General features: G+C 54.0%; 9 protein-coding genes; 4 read left to right on the top strand and 5 right to left on the bottom strand.

The window, feature by feature from the left end:
- Window positions 1–486: 486 nt before the first annotated feature.
- On the bottom strand, window positions 487–774 carry CHC_T00001251001 (hypothetical protein). The gene has a single exon (XM_005718769.1). The coding sequence runs from the start codon at window positions 772–774 to the stop codon at window positions 487–489; it is 288 nt and encodes a 95-aa protein (XP_005718826.1).
- A 362-nt stretch (window positions 775–1,136) lies between these two features.
- CHC_T00001250001 (hypothetical protein) lies at window positions 1,137–1,961 on the bottom strand. Its single transcript, XM_005718768.1, has one exon. The coding sequence runs from the start codon at window positions 1,959–1,961 to the stop codon at window positions 1,137–1,139; it is 825 nt and encodes a 274-aa protein (XP_005718825.1).
- Window positions 1,962–3,565: 1,604 nt separating this feature from the next.
- CHC_T00001249001 (hypothetical protein) lies at window positions 3,566–5,148 on the bottom strand. XM_005718767.1 is given in 4 exon segments: window positions 3,566–4,060; window positions 4,061–4,140; window positions 4,251–4,875; window positions 4,876–5,148. The coding sequence occupies 2 exon segments, from the start codon at window positions 4,873–4,875 to the stop codon at window positions 4,061–4,063; spliced, it is 705 nt and encodes a 234-aa protein (XP_005718824.1). The 5' UTR covers window positions 4,876–5,148; the 3' UTR covers window positions 3,566–4,060.
- A 272-nt stretch (window positions 5,149–5,420) lies between these two features.
- Window positions 5,421–6,887, top strand: CHC_T00001248001 (hypothetical protein). The gene has a single exon (XM_005718766.1). The coding sequence runs from the start codon at window positions 5,421–5,423 to the stop codon at window positions 6,885–6,887; it is 1,467 nt and encodes a 488-aa protein (XP_005718823.1).
- A 910-nt stretch (window positions 6,888–7,797) lies between these two features.
- Window positions 7,798–8,868, top strand: CHC_T00008549001 (WD repeat-containing protein). Its single transcript, XM_005718765.1, has one exon. It carries the CDS (start codon window positions 7,798–7,800, stop codon window positions 8,866–8,868), a length of 1,071 nt encoding a protein of 356 aa, XP_005718822.1.
- A 70-nt stretch (window positions 8,869–8,938) lies between these two features.
- Window positions 8,939–15,105, bottom strand: CHC_T00001247001 (hypothetical protein). XM_005718764.1 is given in 2 exon segments: window positions 8,939–9,165; window positions 9,166–15,105. 1 exon segment carries the CDS (start codon window positions 15,103–15,105, stop codon window positions 9,166–9,168), a length of 5,940 nt encoding a protein of 1,979 aa, XP_005718821.1. The 3' UTR covers window positions 8,939–9,165.
- Window positions 15,106–16,047: 942 nt separating this feature from the next.
- On the top strand, window positions 16,048–16,662 carry CHC_T00008872001 (Maf protein). Its single transcript, XM_005718763.1, has one exon. The coding sequence runs from the start codon at window positions 16,048–16,050 to the stop codon at window positions 16,660–16,662; it is 615 nt and encodes a 204-aa protein (XP_005718820.1).
- A 32-nt stretch (window positions 16,663–16,694) lies between these two features.
- CHC_T00001246001 (hypothetical protein) lies at window positions 16,695–17,617 on the bottom strand. Its single transcript, XM_005718762.1, has 3 exons — window positions 17,345–17,617; window positions 16,829–17,229; window positions 16,695–16,728 (listed from the first exon to the last, which is right to left on the bottom strand). Exons 1-3 carry the CDS (start codon window positions 17,615–17,617, stop codon window positions 16,695–16,697), a joined length of 708 nt encoding a protein of 235 aa, XP_005718819.1.
- Window positions 17,618–18,041: 424 nt separating this feature from the next.
- On the top strand, window positions 18,042–18,250 carry CHC_T00001245001 (hypothetical protein). XM_005718761.1 is given in 2 exon segments: window positions 18,042–18,125; window positions 18,126–18,250. The coding sequence occupies 1 exon segment, from the start codon at window positions 18,042–18,044 to the stop codon at window positions 18,123–18,125; it is 84 nt and encodes a 27-aa protein (XP_005718818.1). The 3' UTR covers window positions 18,126–18,250.
- Window positions 18,251–18,361: the final 111 nt, after the last annotated feature.

Genomic DNA, 18,361 nt, shown 5'->3' with positions numbered 1-18,361 from the left:
CATCACTTCCAGGCGAAGGAGGCCGCGCTCAAGCACACCATTGCCCGCCTGGACCATGACTACGCGACCGTGCTAGCCGAGAAGAATGAGGCCATGCGCCTGCTCACGGCGTTCGTGGGGAGGGGGGGACGGAGCCCGCCCGCCAGCTTGTCGAGCGTGAGTGAGGCGGGCACGGATTCCACCCATCAGAAGGGCAGGCGCACGCTGAGCATGGACGCGTTGAGAAGGGGGAGGGGCGACTTGGAGATGGAATAGCCACCGCGGGCTGCCGCCCTTCTTCTGTTTGTTTTCATTTGCTTTATGTATATAGTCGACCCCGCCGCTCTAGCTTAACACGTCGAGCACTGTCTCGCGCACCGCTTGCATGCGTAGTGCTGACGCTGTGACGTGCCCGCCGCGCACCCACTTTACTTCGACGTTTGGGCGCGCCGCCTGCCATCCATCCACGCAGTCGCGCGATACGTACCTGTTTGTTCCGGAAGCCATTCATGTCAGGTCCATGTGTACAAATTTTGTCCAGCAACATTCGGATTCGCAGGTGAGTCGGCGCAGTGGTGGAGGTCCGTCCGGCAGGCAGAAAAATAGAGACGTTTGGAGAGAAAGGAGGAGGGGGAAGGGGGGGGGGGGGGAGTGCACAAACACATGGATGGTAGTAGGGGAACCGCGGTAAAACAAAGATGAGAGGCAGGAGGCAGCACGAGGATTCGTGTTTGGCCAGCAGAATTGCAAGTTATGCGCGTCCAAGCGCGAGTAGCGTTCACATATGGGGGTCATTACCGACAAGTGCATCAGTCACGTTCAAAACAAATGCATCTGCTGGTCAGAAAGAAGCGTCGTCAAGCAAGAAAGCAAGTGCGGGGGCGCGTCAACGCCTCTGCATCGTTTGCGTCAGGGTTGCCTTTGCTACATCGCGCGGGAGCAAGCATCGTTTCGCAGGTAGGACGATTGTACATAGCTCAGCGCTGTTCTTAACTGGCGATTTGCGTCTCGCAAAGGGCTTTCGAAAGTGTGAGGGCGACCTGGCCGCGCCCTCAGCTAACACTCGGAAGACGCAAGGAATTAAAACGTCCCCAACGCGGTGGTATATATGCCGCCTTTCCGCTTTGCACAAAGGACGGAAACGAATCCGAATCAACTTACCGATCGTCCTGCGCGAACAGGAGGACATGCCTGCCGGGGTCCTCTCTGATGGGAAAATTTCGAATGTGTGTCACATCCAGCACCTGCCCCAACCTGTCCCTAGCCCCATCGCCCCAGTCCTCTCCTAAAGCGTCCCAATCGACGACATCGGCGAGGACGCCTTTCGTGAAGACGGGTGCGGCCGAGTGTGGTGCGAACGCCATCACGGCGGGCACGCTGCCCTCGCACAAGCTAGCGACCATGGCGGCATGCAAGCCGCCCTGCGACACGCCGGCAATCGCCTGCCTCTCAAACCCTTGCTCTCGCAAGTACGCCAGGAGCGCGAGGCTCTCCTCGATGGTGGCGCGGCCCAGGTCGGGGAGGTGCTGCACGTAGTCCAGCAGCGCGCCGCGCTGCGTCGGCGGGCGGCGGCGCCCGTAGAACGGCCCCTCGAGAATGACGCTGGCCACGCCGCGCACGCGCAGCCACAGGGCGTAGAAGAAGAGGCGGCGCAGGAAGCCGTGGTCGCCCGTCGCGGGCAGATGCAGCACCACCGGCGCGGGCGGCGCCCTCGGCAAGGCGGGGACGTAGAGGATGCGCGCCGTGGCGCTCGCCGCGGGGAGGAAGGGGGCGCTGGGCGAGCGGAAGGTGCCTAGGGACAGGTTGAGCGGGAGCGGCGTCCAGGAGATTTCGGCAGGCGAGGGCGTGGGCGTGCTTCCCGTGCGGATGGAGGAGAGCCACGTGCGGTGCACGGAGGCGCAGTCGCCCCAGCCGTGGCGGAAGAATCGCAGCCTGCCGAAGAGCGTGCGGACTTGGGTGAAGGCGCGGTCTACGGTTGCCATCGCGAAGTCATCGAGGTCGCGGTTGCGGGAGCGGGGAGTGGAGTATGGCGGTGAGGTTGTGGGTGACGCATATAGAGCGAGGGGATTTCGAGAGGGGCTTCCTGACAGTCCCGGCGCCATCTACAGCACAATATCGTCGTGCCCATTTTGCAGCGATGGGAATCTCGATCGTTTTTTTTTTTTTTATGTGGAAGGAGCACGGCAGGCACAGTTCAGATTTTTAGTACAGGGGGGGGGGGGGGGGGTCGCGATGTCGCGATATAGTGCTACCCTGTGTCAGTGGGCCGAAAACGGCACTATATCGAACCAGGCACTGTAAGATAATGAGATTTACGGCTTTTTTGCAGCCACTTCCTTGCATCACTGCTCAGAAAGACCTCTCCAGGACGCCATCACTCACACTTTGCATCTTCACTACAGACTCAAGTCTAATCAAGCATTTCTGTTATTAATAGCTGCCGTTGCATTGACTTCCTCCTTTTTCGCAGCCATAAATGCCAGCCTACGCTTTTGCAGATGTCCAATTGCATCATCGACCCTGCCTTTTTCCGCCATAGTCTCTATTCGAGTTGGCAAATGCATAATATCTTTCTGCAGCGGCAGTGGCTCTCGGGCAGTACGTCCATCCAACTGGCCTCTCTGGAGACCCTTCGTTTTTGGCTCAAAATTCGTACCACCTGCGGAAGGGTAGCACTATATCGGAGCTGGCACTAACAAAGATGGCACTATATCCCGACCCCCCTGTAAACAAGAAAAAAATCAATCTCGCGTATCATACGACAGTATTGGGATAGAAGCCGAAGGCATGAATAAAGTTTTGGTATCCGTCAAACGGAACGCAACCACAGTTGTGTTTCAAACAGCGTTCAGGCAAACCTGCACTTCGTCAGAGGGCGAACGCAGGATTTCGGACGGAATGTGGGGGCGAAGATACACAGATGCAGAGTTGAATTTGTTACTGGTCTTTTCTAAGATCGTTCAAAATGTGCTGACGCAGCTCTCTCAGTGAATAGTGTAGTAGACACTACAGCGGGCTTGTAAAATGTGCGGAACAGGGCCGTGTGTTAATGTTACAGAGTAAACTCGTAATGTTAAAACCATAACGATATTCTGCATCTCGTCAACGTTGTGGAAGGGCTAGCGGGTCGACGAAACGGGAAATTAATTTGAGAAAAAAATCCCTTCTGCGTGCTTCTGTGGGCTGAACCTTTATATTGAGCATCGCGGCACTCCATAAAAAACGATCGTCGAAAACTGAACACCTCGTAAATCACAACGAGGAGCGTGCTACTTGCCGTTGCTCCTCGCCAAGTCTCACGATAGCGAAATGTCGTGAGGGTGAGCGAGAGAGTTCAGCCGTTCAGCCATGTTGCTATTGCCATCGTTTTTCTTGGCATGTACGATCATTCTGCTGGTATGCGAAACAACTGCAGCAGGGCGCCTACCACAGCGCGACAAACATCAGATCCGACGCAACGTCCAACTTCGTCGATCAGGGTGCAACAATGGCGGCGCTCGCTCTGCTTGTGGTGGTAACCACATCCCTGGTCCAGGGCTCGATGAAGAGAACTGCGTAAACAAATGCCTGTCGCCGGCTTGCTACGAGGAAGTCTACGACTCCGAACCGGTACGTCGTGCAAAGATAATAGGGTTTACAGGAAAGGCTATCTCCATGGGTCCGCTATGCATGACACCTCACAGCGCAGATATGCTCTCACAAGTCGCATGTGGCTTTCGTCTCACTTGAACTCCGCCGTGGTCTGAGTTGTGTAAATGGTGCCGATGCATCAGAACTAACATACGAAACTCGTGGTTCTGTGCCTATTCAAACTCGTCAACTCTTGCGGGAATGCTTCCTTGCTGTTGCGGATGTGGGATCCGATATTTCATGCGGCGGGATGATGTCTTTGCGATCGCAGCTTGAAGAGGGTGAGGTGGATTATCGACGTTCGCGGCTATTCATGAGCTGCGTCTACACTGAGACCTTATCCAACTTTCGATCTCTCCGGGTTCGTCCTGGTGCGAGAGCCCCGTTCGACAAAGAGGTCACGCCCAATGCGGACACTGACGGCCGCGATGACCTCTGACGCTTGGAATATTTAGGAGCCGCCAAATAGTCCAAAGAGGCGAGACATCATATGCCTACCATATGGGATGTAGCTCAGCGCATACCACACCACTGTAGAAGAACAAGGTGGCAAAAACAGGAAAATGTTCGAATGTTAGCAAGTGCGCATTTTGGTGGAATACAATGGCGGACTGTATCCGAGTGATATCAGGTCAACTTACAAGAACATATCTCGGCTACGACGGCGACGAGGACGATAATATAGCGCAACTTGCCGCCAAAGAATGCAGCAAACAGGGCAATGAACAGTGACGCAAGATAAATACCCGCAGCGACGGCGCGAGCGGGATGAAACATTGCCTGGAGCTGGGCTCTTGGTCCGACGAGAATCCACGTGGAGAAGATGGCGAGCAAATTGCCCAGTGTGAACGAGGCGGCAAACTTGTGCGGGACGACGACAATGACAGGGAGGAAGGAAAAGGATATACACATCATGAGGACGCCCGTGCCGAAGACCATGGCGAAAAGGGCAATTCTTTGAAACCAAGAAAGGTTGAACATAGCGCCCATTTCCTCCGAAAAAGATATCTGCTGCGTGGTCTGCATCTCAACGTCAACGTCGACGGATTCGTCGCCCATCATGCGCCGCAGCGAGTTGACAGAGGACTTGACACCGTCGCCGAGATTGTCGACGCCATCACCGATTGAGGAGCCGAAGTCACCGAAGAACGACTTGGCGCCGGTGGACAGGTGGGCCATGGCATCGTTGAGCGGCGGATCGCTAGTGCCGGCATCTCGCGACGGCGGGGCGCCTTGCAGGGTTTGAAGACCATCCAATAGCCCCATTCCGCTGGACGAACGCGACCTTCGTAGCATTCACGACGAGGGCGACGGGGGTGTTGGTATGACTTGGGCAGACCGGGGAGGAACGGAGGCTCTCAAGGTGACGGGAGACAAAATGGGACAACGGCTGTTGATGACATGACAGCGGGGCCTCACGGCCTGTCTCCGGCAGAAGAAGGTTGCCATTTCATGTGTACACGTGGATGTCTTCCAGTGTTGTGGAATCATAGATTTTGGTGAGTGGTCCGCATCACTCGTTTTCGCATCATATCGTATCTACGCGCGAGATCTTCTGCACATACGGTATGAGAAGTCTGCTGTCCCTATCGCGTCCTCTCTTCTGAATCTGAATCGTTCAAGCACTGGCCGCATCGTGAAGCTTGTGCATCTTCACGTCTAGTAGAGACAGACGCACTTTGTCCTCTGTGTTACTTGCTTCCAACTCCAGACCAAATGTGTTAGATCGTCAGTTGTACCCTTGAATATTGACATTCCGCCGACAACAGAGATACTCACTTAGTCAACCCCCAATCTCTGTGGAGCAGCCCATGGCTGCCATGTCTCCGTTTCGCCGCTTTCTTCCCGCGGCGATATTAGTATTCTGTACATCCACAGCCTTTGCTTCAGATGCTTCGAGCTCAACCGTCTGTGTCATAGGCGCCGGAATCGCCTCAGCATCATTATCCCACTTCCTCACCAAAACGCCCTTGCAACCATCTCCGCGGATACTAGTCTTCGAACGGTCTGCCCAAGTAGGCGGCCGCATTGGCACGGTCCATTTCCCCATAACCGCCGATCGCACAGTGAAGATCGAGTCCGGCGCCTCCATCATCGCCGGAAGCAACCAGCTCATGCGCTACTTTGTCCAATTTCTCGACCTGCAAGCCGCGCCCCCGCGACGTGGCACGCTCGGTCTATGGGACGGAAGCTCCTTGGTACTGCGCACGTCTGCCAATTCAAAGATGCGAGACTCTATCAGCTTTGTCCAGCGCTACGGACGCGCCCTTTTTCGCATGCGCCGCTTCGTGAGCACCCTGCTCTCAGACTATGCAAAAATTTACCCACTTGGGGGACCGGGTGCAGAGTGGCCCCCGTGCGAGACTATGCAACAGCTTTTTGAGCCTTGCCACGGCCTGTATAACCGAAGCCAGATGGCGTTTTCAGAAGTCGTGGAGCAGCTCTTTAGCGCTCGTCTGGGGTCAGAATTAATAGCCGCGATCACTAGAGTCAATTATGGCCAGGATCCGGCAGAGATGAACGGCTTTTCAGGCGCTGTGGGTTTGGCTGGTTCCGGAGCTGATCTTTGGGCCGTCGACGGTGGGAATGTGCAGATCGTGGAGCAGTTGTTAAAGCGGTCTAAAGCTGAAGTTCTTCTCAACACAAAGATTGAAACGGTCACGTCGACGAAGGTGGACGGGAAAAACAGGCTCAAGTTAGAATCAGAGAGGGACAGTTGGTTGTGTGACATTGTGGTATTAGCAGCCCCTTACGAGACCGCTGACGTCAAGTTTCCTGAAGCGCTGGCAAAGTCCTTGTCCGTCGATAGGGAATTTCAGAGAACGCATGCCACGTTTGTACGCGGGTACCTAAACTCAAAGACGTTTGGCTCAGACCCTCCGGATGCGATCCTGACCACCGAGGGTGTTTCCGAACCGTTCACGTCAGTCGGCATAGTTTGGCATGACGTCGACGGGAAAGAACCGCCTATTTTCAAGGTTTTTAGCAAGACAAAACTCACGGCGCCCTCTCTGGCCAGGATATTTCAACGAGGGTCAAAAAAGTTGGCGCAATTCCCATGGTTGGCGTACCCGAAGTTTAACGTCCCAGAACGTTTTCCCATGTTTTCGCACAATCTGCCAGGTGGAGATGTTATTTACACTTCTCCGGTGGAATCAGCTGGCTCTGCGATGGAAATGAGTGCTGTTTCCGGCGCCAATGCCGCTTCCCTGATAAAACAAAAGCTTCGCTTAGAGCCGGAACCTGCACAAGAAGAGAGCGCAAAGGACGAACTATGACGCAATATGTTCATGGCTTCAGACCACAGCCAACGTTCTTTGCAAGTACCTCGCCGAAGTCAGATTTTGGAGGGTCACGTCTCACTGAAGCTTTGAGAGATAGTTGTTTTAGATAACGTGCAGAAAAGCCACAGCTTGGGAACTCCAGCATGCTTGTCCCAGAAATTCTGCGAAGGAGACTGGTTTAGGTACTGTTGTGCGGGCGCGACATGAGAGGCTGGTAGGAGGCTATCAGGGTAGCTGTTCAGATTGCAACAAACCGATGGGCAGTTTTATTGCAACTCTTTTCAATCCATGGCTGGACACAGTATACAGATGTATTTGTCCGTCCCTCCTTTGCCGAATGAGACAATCGATCCGCAAAAAGAAATAGCAACAACAATGAGCGGTAGAGTATCTTCAATAGCAGCACGCTGAAGTGCACGAGCAAGTTGCATTGGTTATTTGGCGTTGGTAGTTTTAATGTTGGGGCCTATTCGGTGACGAACACGGTGTGAAAGATGTTGGCATCACCCTTCTATCTTTGCTAAAGATTTGCATCGCTCGCTTGTGCACCTGATGTCATCCTCGAAGCAATGAGAGAACGTGACTGCTGTTTGATGCTAACCAAGCTTCTGTTTTGGCGGCAAAGATTCCTGGTGCGTGATTCGAGAATACTCCTGAATCGTGAAATTAGCTCTGTGAAGGCGCTTTTACTAATCCTGAATTGATTGGTTCAATACCCGATATTGGTCACGTTTGCCAGAGATGCATCAGCACTAAGGCGTCCTTCGATGAGGTGGTCGACGCAATAGTCATGTTTTGGTAATCCACTCCTCTCCCAAGCCCCTCAACTACGTGCAGACTACCTTTCTTCTCCGCCTCCCTCCCCGTTCTCCAATTCCCCCATCCGCGGCCCCCGCCTTCCACAATGGACGACCTTCCCCGCCCCCCCTCGACCCCTTCGACCCCCTCAACTCACACGCACCGCACCCCCCCGGACTCCGACCTGGTCCCGCGCTCCCCGCTCACGGACACCCTTGTCTCCTCCTTCGACCTCGCCGCCGTGCATCGCTCGCACAGCAAGCCTGTCGCTTGCCTTGACTTCTCCTCTGATGGCTCTCTTCTGGCCTCCTCCTCCCCCGACGGCGTCGTCGCCGTCTACGCAGCCCTCCAGGGGAAGCATAAAGCCACCATCCCTGTCCACAAGTACGGTGCCGGCGTCCTCCGTTTTGTGCATGGCGCATCCACACCCGCAGTTGTCGCAGCGTCGACCAGCAGAGACGATAAGCTCAGACTGCTGGACATCGAGTCGGAGAGGTATGTCCGCTATTTCACGGGACACGAAGCCACAGTCACTAGCGTCTCGGCTAGCCCCGCGGGCCCTGGCTTCATCTCGGCCAGTCAAGATGCCTGGATCAGGGTGTGGGACGTCCGCCAAGACGTCGCCCGTGGTAAAGTCAAGGCCAGCGGCTGTCCAGTCGTGGCCTACGATCCGAAGGGGCTTATTTTTAGCATTGCGTATAATGCTCCCAACTGGAAGACGTTGGTCAAGTTGTACGACGCACGTCAGTATGAGGAAGGGCCGTTTTTGGAGTTCCAGCTTGATAACCCGTCCAATTCTGTGCCATCGTGCTTGAAATATTCGTCGGATGGAGAGTACTTTTTGCTCGTTAATGCCGACGCAAATGCCAATGTCGACGTGTTTGACGCATATAAAGGGAAGAGCTACCGTAGGTTTTCGGGACATCGCAATGTTAGCGGTATTCCTTTGGAGGCATCGTTTAGCCCGGATTCCGCGTACGTAGCGACAGGATCGGATGATGGGTCGTTGTTTGCATGGAATCTAGAAAGTGAGAGGCTTGTGCTAGAGAAGAAGCAGGTTCATGCGCTTCCGACTGCATGTACTCTGTGGAATCCGTACTATCAGATGATGTCAACTTCATGCCAGAACGTCGTCTTTTGGCTCACATCACCGCAGGATTCTTCGTCGGAATACTAACCTTCCCTTTTTGTACTCATTCGCCCTTTCCCATCATTCCGGAGAGAACATACGCACAAGCAAAACTCCGTGAGGCAGAGCACGGCTTTCGATACTAGCCTGCCGCTCTATTTATTAACTTACATCGCTCGTCTACTTGTACATACACAATTGCAATTGCCAGATTTTCTCTATCATTTCCTCCCTTTTAATCTAGCTACTGCGGGCCAGTGCGAGACATGCTCATCGATAGGGGATGAATAGAAAGCAAGTCTTTTTGTGTGAATTCCCAATGACTTCAAGCAGTAGCAGATACTTTTATGCTTTCGCGGCTACACTGCGCTCAACGTATTTGCGTGCCTTGTTCTTAACTTCAGTGCGATCTTGCTTGGTGCCCAACCGCTTTTCGAACGCCAACCATTTTTGGAACACAGATTTCATCTTCTTTGAACTCCAGCCCAACGCAGTGCACTTCTCAAACAAGTTTCTCGTCGACTCTACGGCTTGCTGCTTTGCTTCTCCTTCAGCCTGTTGGCATTCGATCGTCTCCATGTCCAGGTAGACATTCCATAGATCCAGTCGTTTTGGGAAGTTGGCGACTAAAGACTCGAACACTGTACGCCCTCGTTCGGAGGTTCCGTACTTGTATTCAAACTGGGCAAATTTCGAAATTACCCGTACGTGATCAGTCTCTTCAATGCGTGCGAGTGCTTTTTCTAATGTACGACGAGCTGACTTCTTATCTCCAGACTTAAACTGAACCTCCCCAAGAGCAACCCAAACGGCGCTCGAACGTCTGAATTTTCTGGTGGCTCGTTGAAGCATCTCATCAGCAATGCGTGTACTGGTTCCGCGAAGTGCCCCCGCTGCTTGGAGGTGAAGCGTCTCGACATCTGTGACTCTTTCACAAGCTCTGTCAAACACACGGAACACAGCTGCATCTTTCTGAAGGCCTAGATTATCACCAGCTGCCTCACTAACAGAATTAGAAGCTCCATACTGCGCTTCGAGGTTGAGGTATGCCATCCAGAGGTTTGAGCGGTGTGACTCCTCGTTTAAGCTGATTGTGTCGAGTGCCCGCTCCGCTATTGATCTGGCCTTGTCCACTTGATGTAACGCGAGAGAAAATGCCATGTAGCGAATCCACAGAACGGAGCAGTTTGGTTCCCCCACAAGAAGTCGTTCAAAATCAGCTGCTGTCTGTGGAGAGTCCGGATTCTTTGCAAGCGCTTCTTCCCGTAACCGGATTGCCTTTTCAGATGCCTCCTTGAGTCGCTTCTTCTCACGCTTGTCCCGAGAAGTTTTCTTTTCGGGCTCTGGTTTGGCAGTTCTATTATCAGCTTGCTTGTCTTTGAGATCATCATCGGGCTCATCCTCACGACTCGATACATGGCCTCTTGCAGAGTCGCTGAAGTCAAATCCTGTACCAGTATACAAGGGGGGTACTTCTTCGCCTTCATCACTGGGTGTCTTACCCATCTCGTTCACCACATGGATGTCAGCCGTGCTGCCCCCTTCACCCGGTGTGGTTGCTTCTTGTCTTGCTACATCGATGGCATTCGCTTCTTCTTCATCAGTGTTGTTCTCGTTGGACACGACGCTGTCAATCTCATCATCCCCCGCGTCAATGATCTCCCCGCCATCCGTGACATTCAAATCCATCCCTTCATGGGAGATGGCTACAGGTGCTCGGGATGACTCATTAGCCTTCAAGAACTCTTCTGTTTGAGAATCAGATATTCCGGCAGCTTCAAAATAGCATCGCTTTGTTCCCAGCTGTACTCCCTTTTCGCTCACCTTGATGACAATAGCTGTAAGCTTCTGGCCAACCGACCACTCCTCCATAGGATTTTCGATAAACCTGTCCTGATCAGCTTCACTCTTGTGCAATAACGCGGTTACATCTTGTGAGATTTCAATCAACGCCCCAAACGCTTCAACGCGCTTCACAGTCCCAAAAACCTTGCTTCCTTCCTCCAGGCTTCCGAACTTTGGACCCTCCTTCAGCAACTTGCGGGGTCTCTTTCGCAATGTAAGAGAAATAAGGGACGAGGACTCTCCTTTTTTGTGCCCTTGCACGGTCCCCTCTACAACCTTGCCCACTGGAAATTCTTTTTTGGGCTCGTTCACAAAATCATCAGAAAGATCTCCTAATTTGATATGCGCAGAAACACCGCGACCGATAGTCACAAAGCAACCTTTCTCGGTCGTTGCCTTCACGAAACCGCGCAACTTCGCACCAGTCTTTAACGAAGATACTTTTTCCTCCCTCAAAACCTGATCGCGACCAGAGTCAGTCAGCTTCCGCATAGAAAGCCAGATCACAGTTTCTTTCTGTGATGGTCCTTTAGGAGCAGGAGGCTTCCGGACCCGCACCAAATCCCCTTCTTTGAAATTAGATATTGCTGAGGAAACTTCGTCGAAGTCTTCTGCAATATCACAAAGAGCTACAATACCCCATGATTTCATTTTAGAGTCAGGACCCCGTTCATGCCATGGAATGTGCACTTTGAGGCCACGGATGGGATTCACTTCTAGCACAACCCCCGCGAAAAAGCCGTCAGATTTCTTGCCGCTCTCAGAAATCGTTCCCCATAACTTTGGCGTGTCTCCCTTTCCCACATCTGTGATCTGCACAACGACTGGAGACCCGTCCACCAAATCGCTGCTGTCACCTTCGACTACGACGTTAGAACGAATACAACTCACAAACGTCGATGGACCAATCGCGACTTGAGTGTACGAATATTTGTTTTCCTTTGCCTGAGTTCCGTTTGCTTTTCTCACTCGGGAGGAAATACTCGTGATGAACCCAAGGAATTTCTGCCCCTCCGAGACATCCCCAAGATACTGTCTCTTCTCGGCGAGTGATAAATCTACTATTATTGGATTAGCATTTAGATCTTCAGATGCCCGTTTGACACCCGCCACGTACAAAGGGCCCACTTTTGAACCCACTTCTGGTAACTGAAATCGGGAAGCTATCTCCGCGGGCGGGGGACCCAACGCTAGTCCGGCTCTTTCTGAATCGGAAAGAAAATCAACATTGGTCACGTGAATTTGCCCAACTATTCCTTGTGCAATGCCAACGTAAACGTGAAGTGGGAACGCCTTTGTCACTTTGCCTGCCAACTTCTTCCCAACAACCAGCCTTTCGTCTTGGCCGCCGGAATCGCGTAGCAGCGACACAGTGGTTGAGTAGTCAGTTTTCCTGTCAATCTTGACATGCTGTGTAGACTTTGCGGAATTTTCTCTGAATCCTTTCCAGTCAATGACAACCAGATTTCGCCTGGTGTGGGCAAGACTCTTATCCAAAACCGTGCATTGTACGTGAGTGCCCGGACGAATCTCAAGGTTATCTGACACGGTGGGACCCACGGCAAATGCTATTGCCGTCCTTCTCATCGACCTGGCGACAGCTAGAATAATGTAACTGCTCTTGACAAGTAGAACTGTCGCCGAAAAAGAGCTTCCAATGTTGAGAATGGACTTTTTAGAACCTCCCGCAATGATTTTTGCATCTCGGGAGACATCGACGACTTCCGAAAAGGGATCTACGTCTAGTACTCGGACTTGTTCTTGCTTTGAGGCATGCTCATCCTTCACTGGTTTCTTCGATTTCTTTTTTTTGTTGTTCTTGGAAGACAACTCCAGGTTTTCTGTCATCGCCAGGTCCTCTCCACTCGGAAATTCCATGTTTGTTTCGTTCACGTCAAGAGATACCCCAAGAATGTCTGAGTCCCCACACTTAAGTTTGAAAGTCAAACCGTAGGTATGCCTTGCTGCAACTTCCGCATCAATAATGGAGCCAATTGCAACTTTGTTCTCTATACTGGGTTTCCGCAAGAAGTCTCTCCACTTCTCTAAAGATTGAAACAATGAAAGCGTTTGCCTTGCAAGGCTATGGCTGCCTACGTCCGAAAGACGAAGAGACAACTGAAAACGTTGACTATCCTTGTCAATTGTGTCCACGGCTGCACTGACGGACTGATGGATTTTCAAGACGCGAGCAGGGTCGCTCACGAAATGATCTGCAATACGAGACTTGCGCGCAAATCCGACAGCATCCCCAAGAAAACCAACGATAACTCCAGAGGGTAGCAGAGCCTTGACATATCCGCTAAGAACGACAGGTCCTTGCTTCTGGGAATCCATCTTCTTCATGAGCTCGTCAACATCCTCAAAGCTTTTCGGGAGCCTCTTTGATGCTGCCGCGTCTTTCAGACTTTGCTTCATTGTAAGTACAGGGGTCGCATCACGAATGGATATGACCATTAGGTCTTTCAACCACAACTGCGCAGCAGGCGTGGTTTCAGATGCTTTGGAAAATCCCTTCGACAATTCAGAAACTATTCGCTCCGTCATTCCATGGGTATCCCCGATATGACCAAATGGAAGATGACAATCAACTTCTAGCTCTTCAGCATCCCGTTGCATCTCGGAGGCATTCACTTTCATCTCAGAATCTCCGTCGTGGTGTGGCTTCACCGTTACTGACACTACCACATGATTAGCGATATCATCAATCTTGGTAACACTCCCGTTAACGAATTGTCCAAGTTGCAGCGGAACTGGCCTTCGACTTGGCTCGTTTTGCTGCAGGTCCATCGACGCCAAAATTCGGCGAAGTTTTACCATGACTCTTGTTAGTCTCACGTGCACTGTTTGTCCGACAGGGTAGAGCTTTTCCACATCAGACTGAGAATAAGTAGAACCGATCGGCGTCCCAAGACATAGTTCAGAATGTGGTACTATCCCAGCCAGCTGTCCACAAAATGCGATCACGACACTGCCACTCTCCAATACTCGCAAGACAGACCCACTGAAAATTGCTGCAGTAGCAGTGCGGTGTTCATTCTTGGCGCTGGACTGCGCTGCTCGAAGAGCTTTGCTTGCATGTTCCATAGAGGTCAATAGGGGGTACTTTGGTGATACAAGCGACTTTTTGGCAGCAAGGATAACTTTTCCTTTCCGCAAGTTGACGTACAGTGCGCGGCATCTCAACTTGGCGCCGACCCGAAGGCTTTCGTGCTGGCCCAACCGCTTCGAGGAAATAGAAACATCAGAAACGTGTGTTGATGGGACAATGCCTTGCAGATGAGTGTCGCCATCAACGGCAACAGACAGCGAACCCAGAGTCGTGTGGCTCATAACTCTACAGTCGTACAAAGAACCTGGCTCAATCTCGTCTAGAGACAAAGCCTTTCGCGCCAAGACGCTCGGTCGCAGATCGACATTAACCACTCCATCAAACTGAGAAACAGACACGACCCGTGCCCCATCAGTGACAATCATGTCTTTGTGATATTTGGATTCAAGCTTCACATCTTTCGAATCAAAAACATGACTGATATGTGCAAATAACGGGACTTGAGCCTCTCTGAGCTCCTCATCGAGCTTGGCCACGTCCTCATCAGAGCAATCCATGGTGGCATCTTTATCTCCGTCAGTCACGTCTTGCCCCTCTGGCGATGCCCACGACATGATCAAGCCATATCCAGGCTTCACCTGCTCAACTTTGAGCCTCTTCATTACAGAACCAACCTTCCAATCGGTAGGAACAGGCGGAGGTGAGAGCTTCATAACATAGCTGTCTAGTAGTGAAGCGCCAATTCGCTTCTGAGATGCATCCACGTACAAAAGGCGCGTAAGAATCTGCTTGCCTACCTCGACGTCCCAGGTCCCATCTGTTGATCGAGGGACGTGGGAGGCGTCGACGGCAATCTTGAATACTCCAAACGCGCTCAATGCCACACCACCAGGCCCTTCCATCATCACCTTGGCCGGGACAAGCATACCTGCCCTGAGCTCATGGTAGTTGAGCTGCTCTGTAACACTAACAGTTGCGGCAAGAACCGCTTCTCTGTTTGCCGACACCTGGGCGACACCAGCGAAACTTTTCCCCTCCTTATTCTTGGGAACGACAACATCCTGCTCAACAACTACTTCGACTGGCTGCCCAACACGGAGGTTGGAATCTTCATCCCCTTTACCTTCTTCGCCGGCCGGTTGCCATTTGTCAAACGGCAGGAAACCCGTCGCGAAGATATGGGCACCAAAAGAAAGCACGTAGCCGTGGTCTTCAACAGAACGCACAGCTGCATAGACCGGGAACCCCTTCCGCAGAGCATGCACAGGATTGAGTCCGACATTGACAAGGTCGGGCTTGAAGGAAACTTTGACAACCTTCCGCCCACGATCATTACTGACAACGGACAGCAGGGCAACACGGACAACCTGGCCGACATGTACGGTCATCCACAGAGGGGTGACACCGTCCTGGTCGCCGCTCATTTCACTATCAGCCTCACTCTCCACCTCGCTCTCCTCCTCGCTGTCGTCGCTATGCTCCCTCCGCACAAACTCGCGCGCATCGCTCTCCGGCTGGACGAGCAGTTCATCCGGCGCGGCGGTGGCGACGATGCCGCCGGGCAGCACGACGTCAACAGCGAGCCTGTCCGCGCGGACGACGAGGGCCAGCGACGTCATCCCCGGCGACAGCCTCGACGGCGAGAGGTTGGCGCCGTGGCGCGTGACGCCCAGGTCGCCGAGTGGGTCGGAGGCGTTGGCGCCAGTGTCGAGCGAGGGACGGGTCGGCCGGGCCCGCTTCGAGGCAGGCGCGAAGAGCACTTGGCCATCGCGCTTGCGGATGCGCGGCGTGGCAGCCAAGGCCGCGCCGCGCGGGAATAGGTCACCCTCCGATGACTTGTTCTTGCCTGACTCTGGCTTTTTCAGAGCGCCCATGGTTGCGGGAGAGGCCGGTTGCTCTCTGCCTTCGAGCTGGAGTGGCAGGTGCGACTGAGGAGTACTCTTGTTGGGTAAGTAGGGCGGAGGGCGCGGGGATAGACCCTGGTGGTTATGATGCTGCTGGTTCGCGACGGCGGTGGCGTACGGCAATGTCGCGGCTCGCCATTCGATGAGGCAGAAGAATGGAAAAAAGTAATTCAATTTTGGCAATCCATCCCAAACCCCTCCTACTGTACCCTTGAAGGGTACTGGCATTCGCCACACAACTTCTGGGTCTCCTTTAAGAACAGGTGCACACGTTTGATCCATCATGTACTGCACAGTAGGGATCACGTTATGTCTACAGTACTGTAGTAAACCTCCACTTCTCCGTCCTCGTAGTCAGCCTCGCTCTCACAAATTGCCCACTCCCATCTCGCATCTCCGCCTCGCCGCCCTCCCCGCACCTGTAACATGATCATGGAGCACCTACCCAAGCTTCAAACGAAGAATATAGTACTAGCAAGCCAGTCCCCGCGGCGTCGCGAAATCCTCACGCTCATGGGGCTCCCCTTCACGCCGGTGCCGTCTCAATTCGAGGAAAACCTCGACAAGTCCTCGTTCAAATCCCCGCGCGACTACGTCATGGCCAATGCGCACGGGAAAGCTGCGGACGTCGCGGCGAGCCAGACCGACTACGACCTCGTCATCGGCAGTGACACGGTCGTCGTGCTCGACGGCAAGGTGCTCGAAAAGCCCAAGTCTGAGGGCGAGGCCTTCCGCATGCTCGCCCAGCTCAGCGGCAGGCAGCACACCGTCGCCACCGGCGTGTCGCTCATCGCCAAGGGCGACACAACTAGGACCTTTGCAGAGGAGACTTCGGTCTGGTTTGCGCACCTGTCGGATGATGTCATCGGCGCCTACATTAAGACGGGAGAACCTATGGATAAGGCGGGCGCGTATGGCATCCAGGGAAGGGGCGGAGCGCTTGTGCGTCGTATCGAGGGCTGCTACTTTACCGTCATGGGCTTGCCGATGCACGCTTTGGCGAGGGAGATTGCAGAGCTGTGCAAGGAGCACTTGCTGTAAAGGATTTCCAAAAAACATTCTCCAGTGCCATCTCAGCGGCCAAAGGAGCCGCGGAACGTCACAACCCTCCTCCAATGGAAGCCGTTCGGCTCCGGACTAGCCCCTCTTGAATGCCCGAGCCGCGTATCTGCAATCAAACTTTGCAAGGCTGTTCCTACATTCTCACAATGTGGTGCCCTCCCCGGCCCTCTGCCCCTCCCCTATCTCCCGTCTCCGCTGGTCCATGGTCCCGCCGCAAGCTCCCTCTCGGTCGTGGGGAATGTGCCTCGCAACAGCCTCGCGAACCTTGCTGAGCGGGCAAAGGTCTCCGTACTGCTCGCACCCGCTCACGGCGACTGGTTTTCCCTCGTACACGAGCCTTACACGCGGCTCGGTTTCGCGGCTCGCTTCTAGCGGCACCCAGGTTTCCATGACGAGGTCTGCCGCAAACGCGGGGACGCCGCGATGCGCCTTGTTTTCGAAGAGCGCGAGCACGGGGAAGAGCGTCGTGTCGTGTGCAGAGTAGATCTTCAAGCACCACGAAGTGTCGGCGTGGTGCTCCACTTCGTCGAGTAGTTCTTGCGCAAACTGAGAACAGAAAGACGGTAGACAAAAAAAAATGGATAACATCAAACACAGGTTAATACAGCTCAACAGAAGCAAGGCCGCCGCGCACCCGCTAAGTACGCAGAGGCACACCTACCCGTCCAAGCCCGAGACCCCACGAGTCAGGTCCATGAAGCTTTCCGATCAGATTCATAGCCGGGTTCTCCGCTACATGCTCCCATGGCTGCACTTCGCAGCCGTTCTCCCTCATAGCAATGGCAATATCCCTCAAGGCCAGCGCGCGTCTACTCCCCTCCAACCAGTCGCCCGTCTTCGGCTTGAGCCACCTTTCGGCCGGTTCGTCCAAGGCGTTAGGAAACGTGAACGTCGCGTGCGCCGCTTGCTGCAAATCAAAAAGCTTGTTGCACATTGTACGGATCCCCAGCATCGTCTCCTCCTCACGGTGCCGCACCTCTATCCGCACGGCAGTCGGATGCTCCTCCGCGGCCGGGAAGAGACCCGACAAAGTCGCCACCGCGCTCTCGACCGTGCGGCGCGTCGCCGTCGACCGCAGCACAACTTGCTCCGGATCGAATTGCTGCGGCAGCAGCTGCGCATAGCGCGCACGCAGGCGCGCGCCCAAGGCAAACATCTGGGCCGCGCCGAGCGGCGTGAGCTGCCCGTGGTAGCACGAAGCGGAGGAGTTCGGGGTGAACAAGGTGGCGGTGGTCGGGTGTAGTGGGGGCGGCTGCGGGATGTGCGGGCGGAACCGGAAGAAGGTGCGGAAGGCGGCCGAGCCGCAGATGGAGGGGAAAGCAGTGCCTGCTTCGGGCGAACGCGCTCCGTGACGGTGGATGACCTGGATTTGGACCAGACGGTTGCCGGGCGGGTCCTCCATCATCCCCATCCTTCGAAGAAACGGAGACGGAGGTACGTGAGAATAAACACTGACGCTGCTATCGAAGTCGGGGACGACTTGCTGGATGAGGTGTGAAGGATAGATTCAACCACGAATGACACGTGTGTTAAGGGAGCACCATCTCCTAATAAACCACTGCCTCAAGATGACGTCCCGCATTGGCCACACACCCCGCCACGCCGCCCCAACCACCATCCGCATTCCCCCGCCCCCCCGGTAACCTCCGCTGGCACGGCTCGGTCCCCCTGAACCCCC

Source organism: Chondrus crispus, genomic scaffold (assembly GCF_000350225.1).
Source record: "Chondrus crispus Stackhouse genomic scaffold, scaffold_423, whole genome shotgun sequence".
NCBI classification, from domain to species: domain Eukaryota; phylum Rhodophyta; class Florideophyceae; order Gigartinales; family Gigartinaceae; genus Chondrus; species Chondrus crispus.
This window is presented reverse-complemented; position numbering and strand designations above follow the sequence as displayed.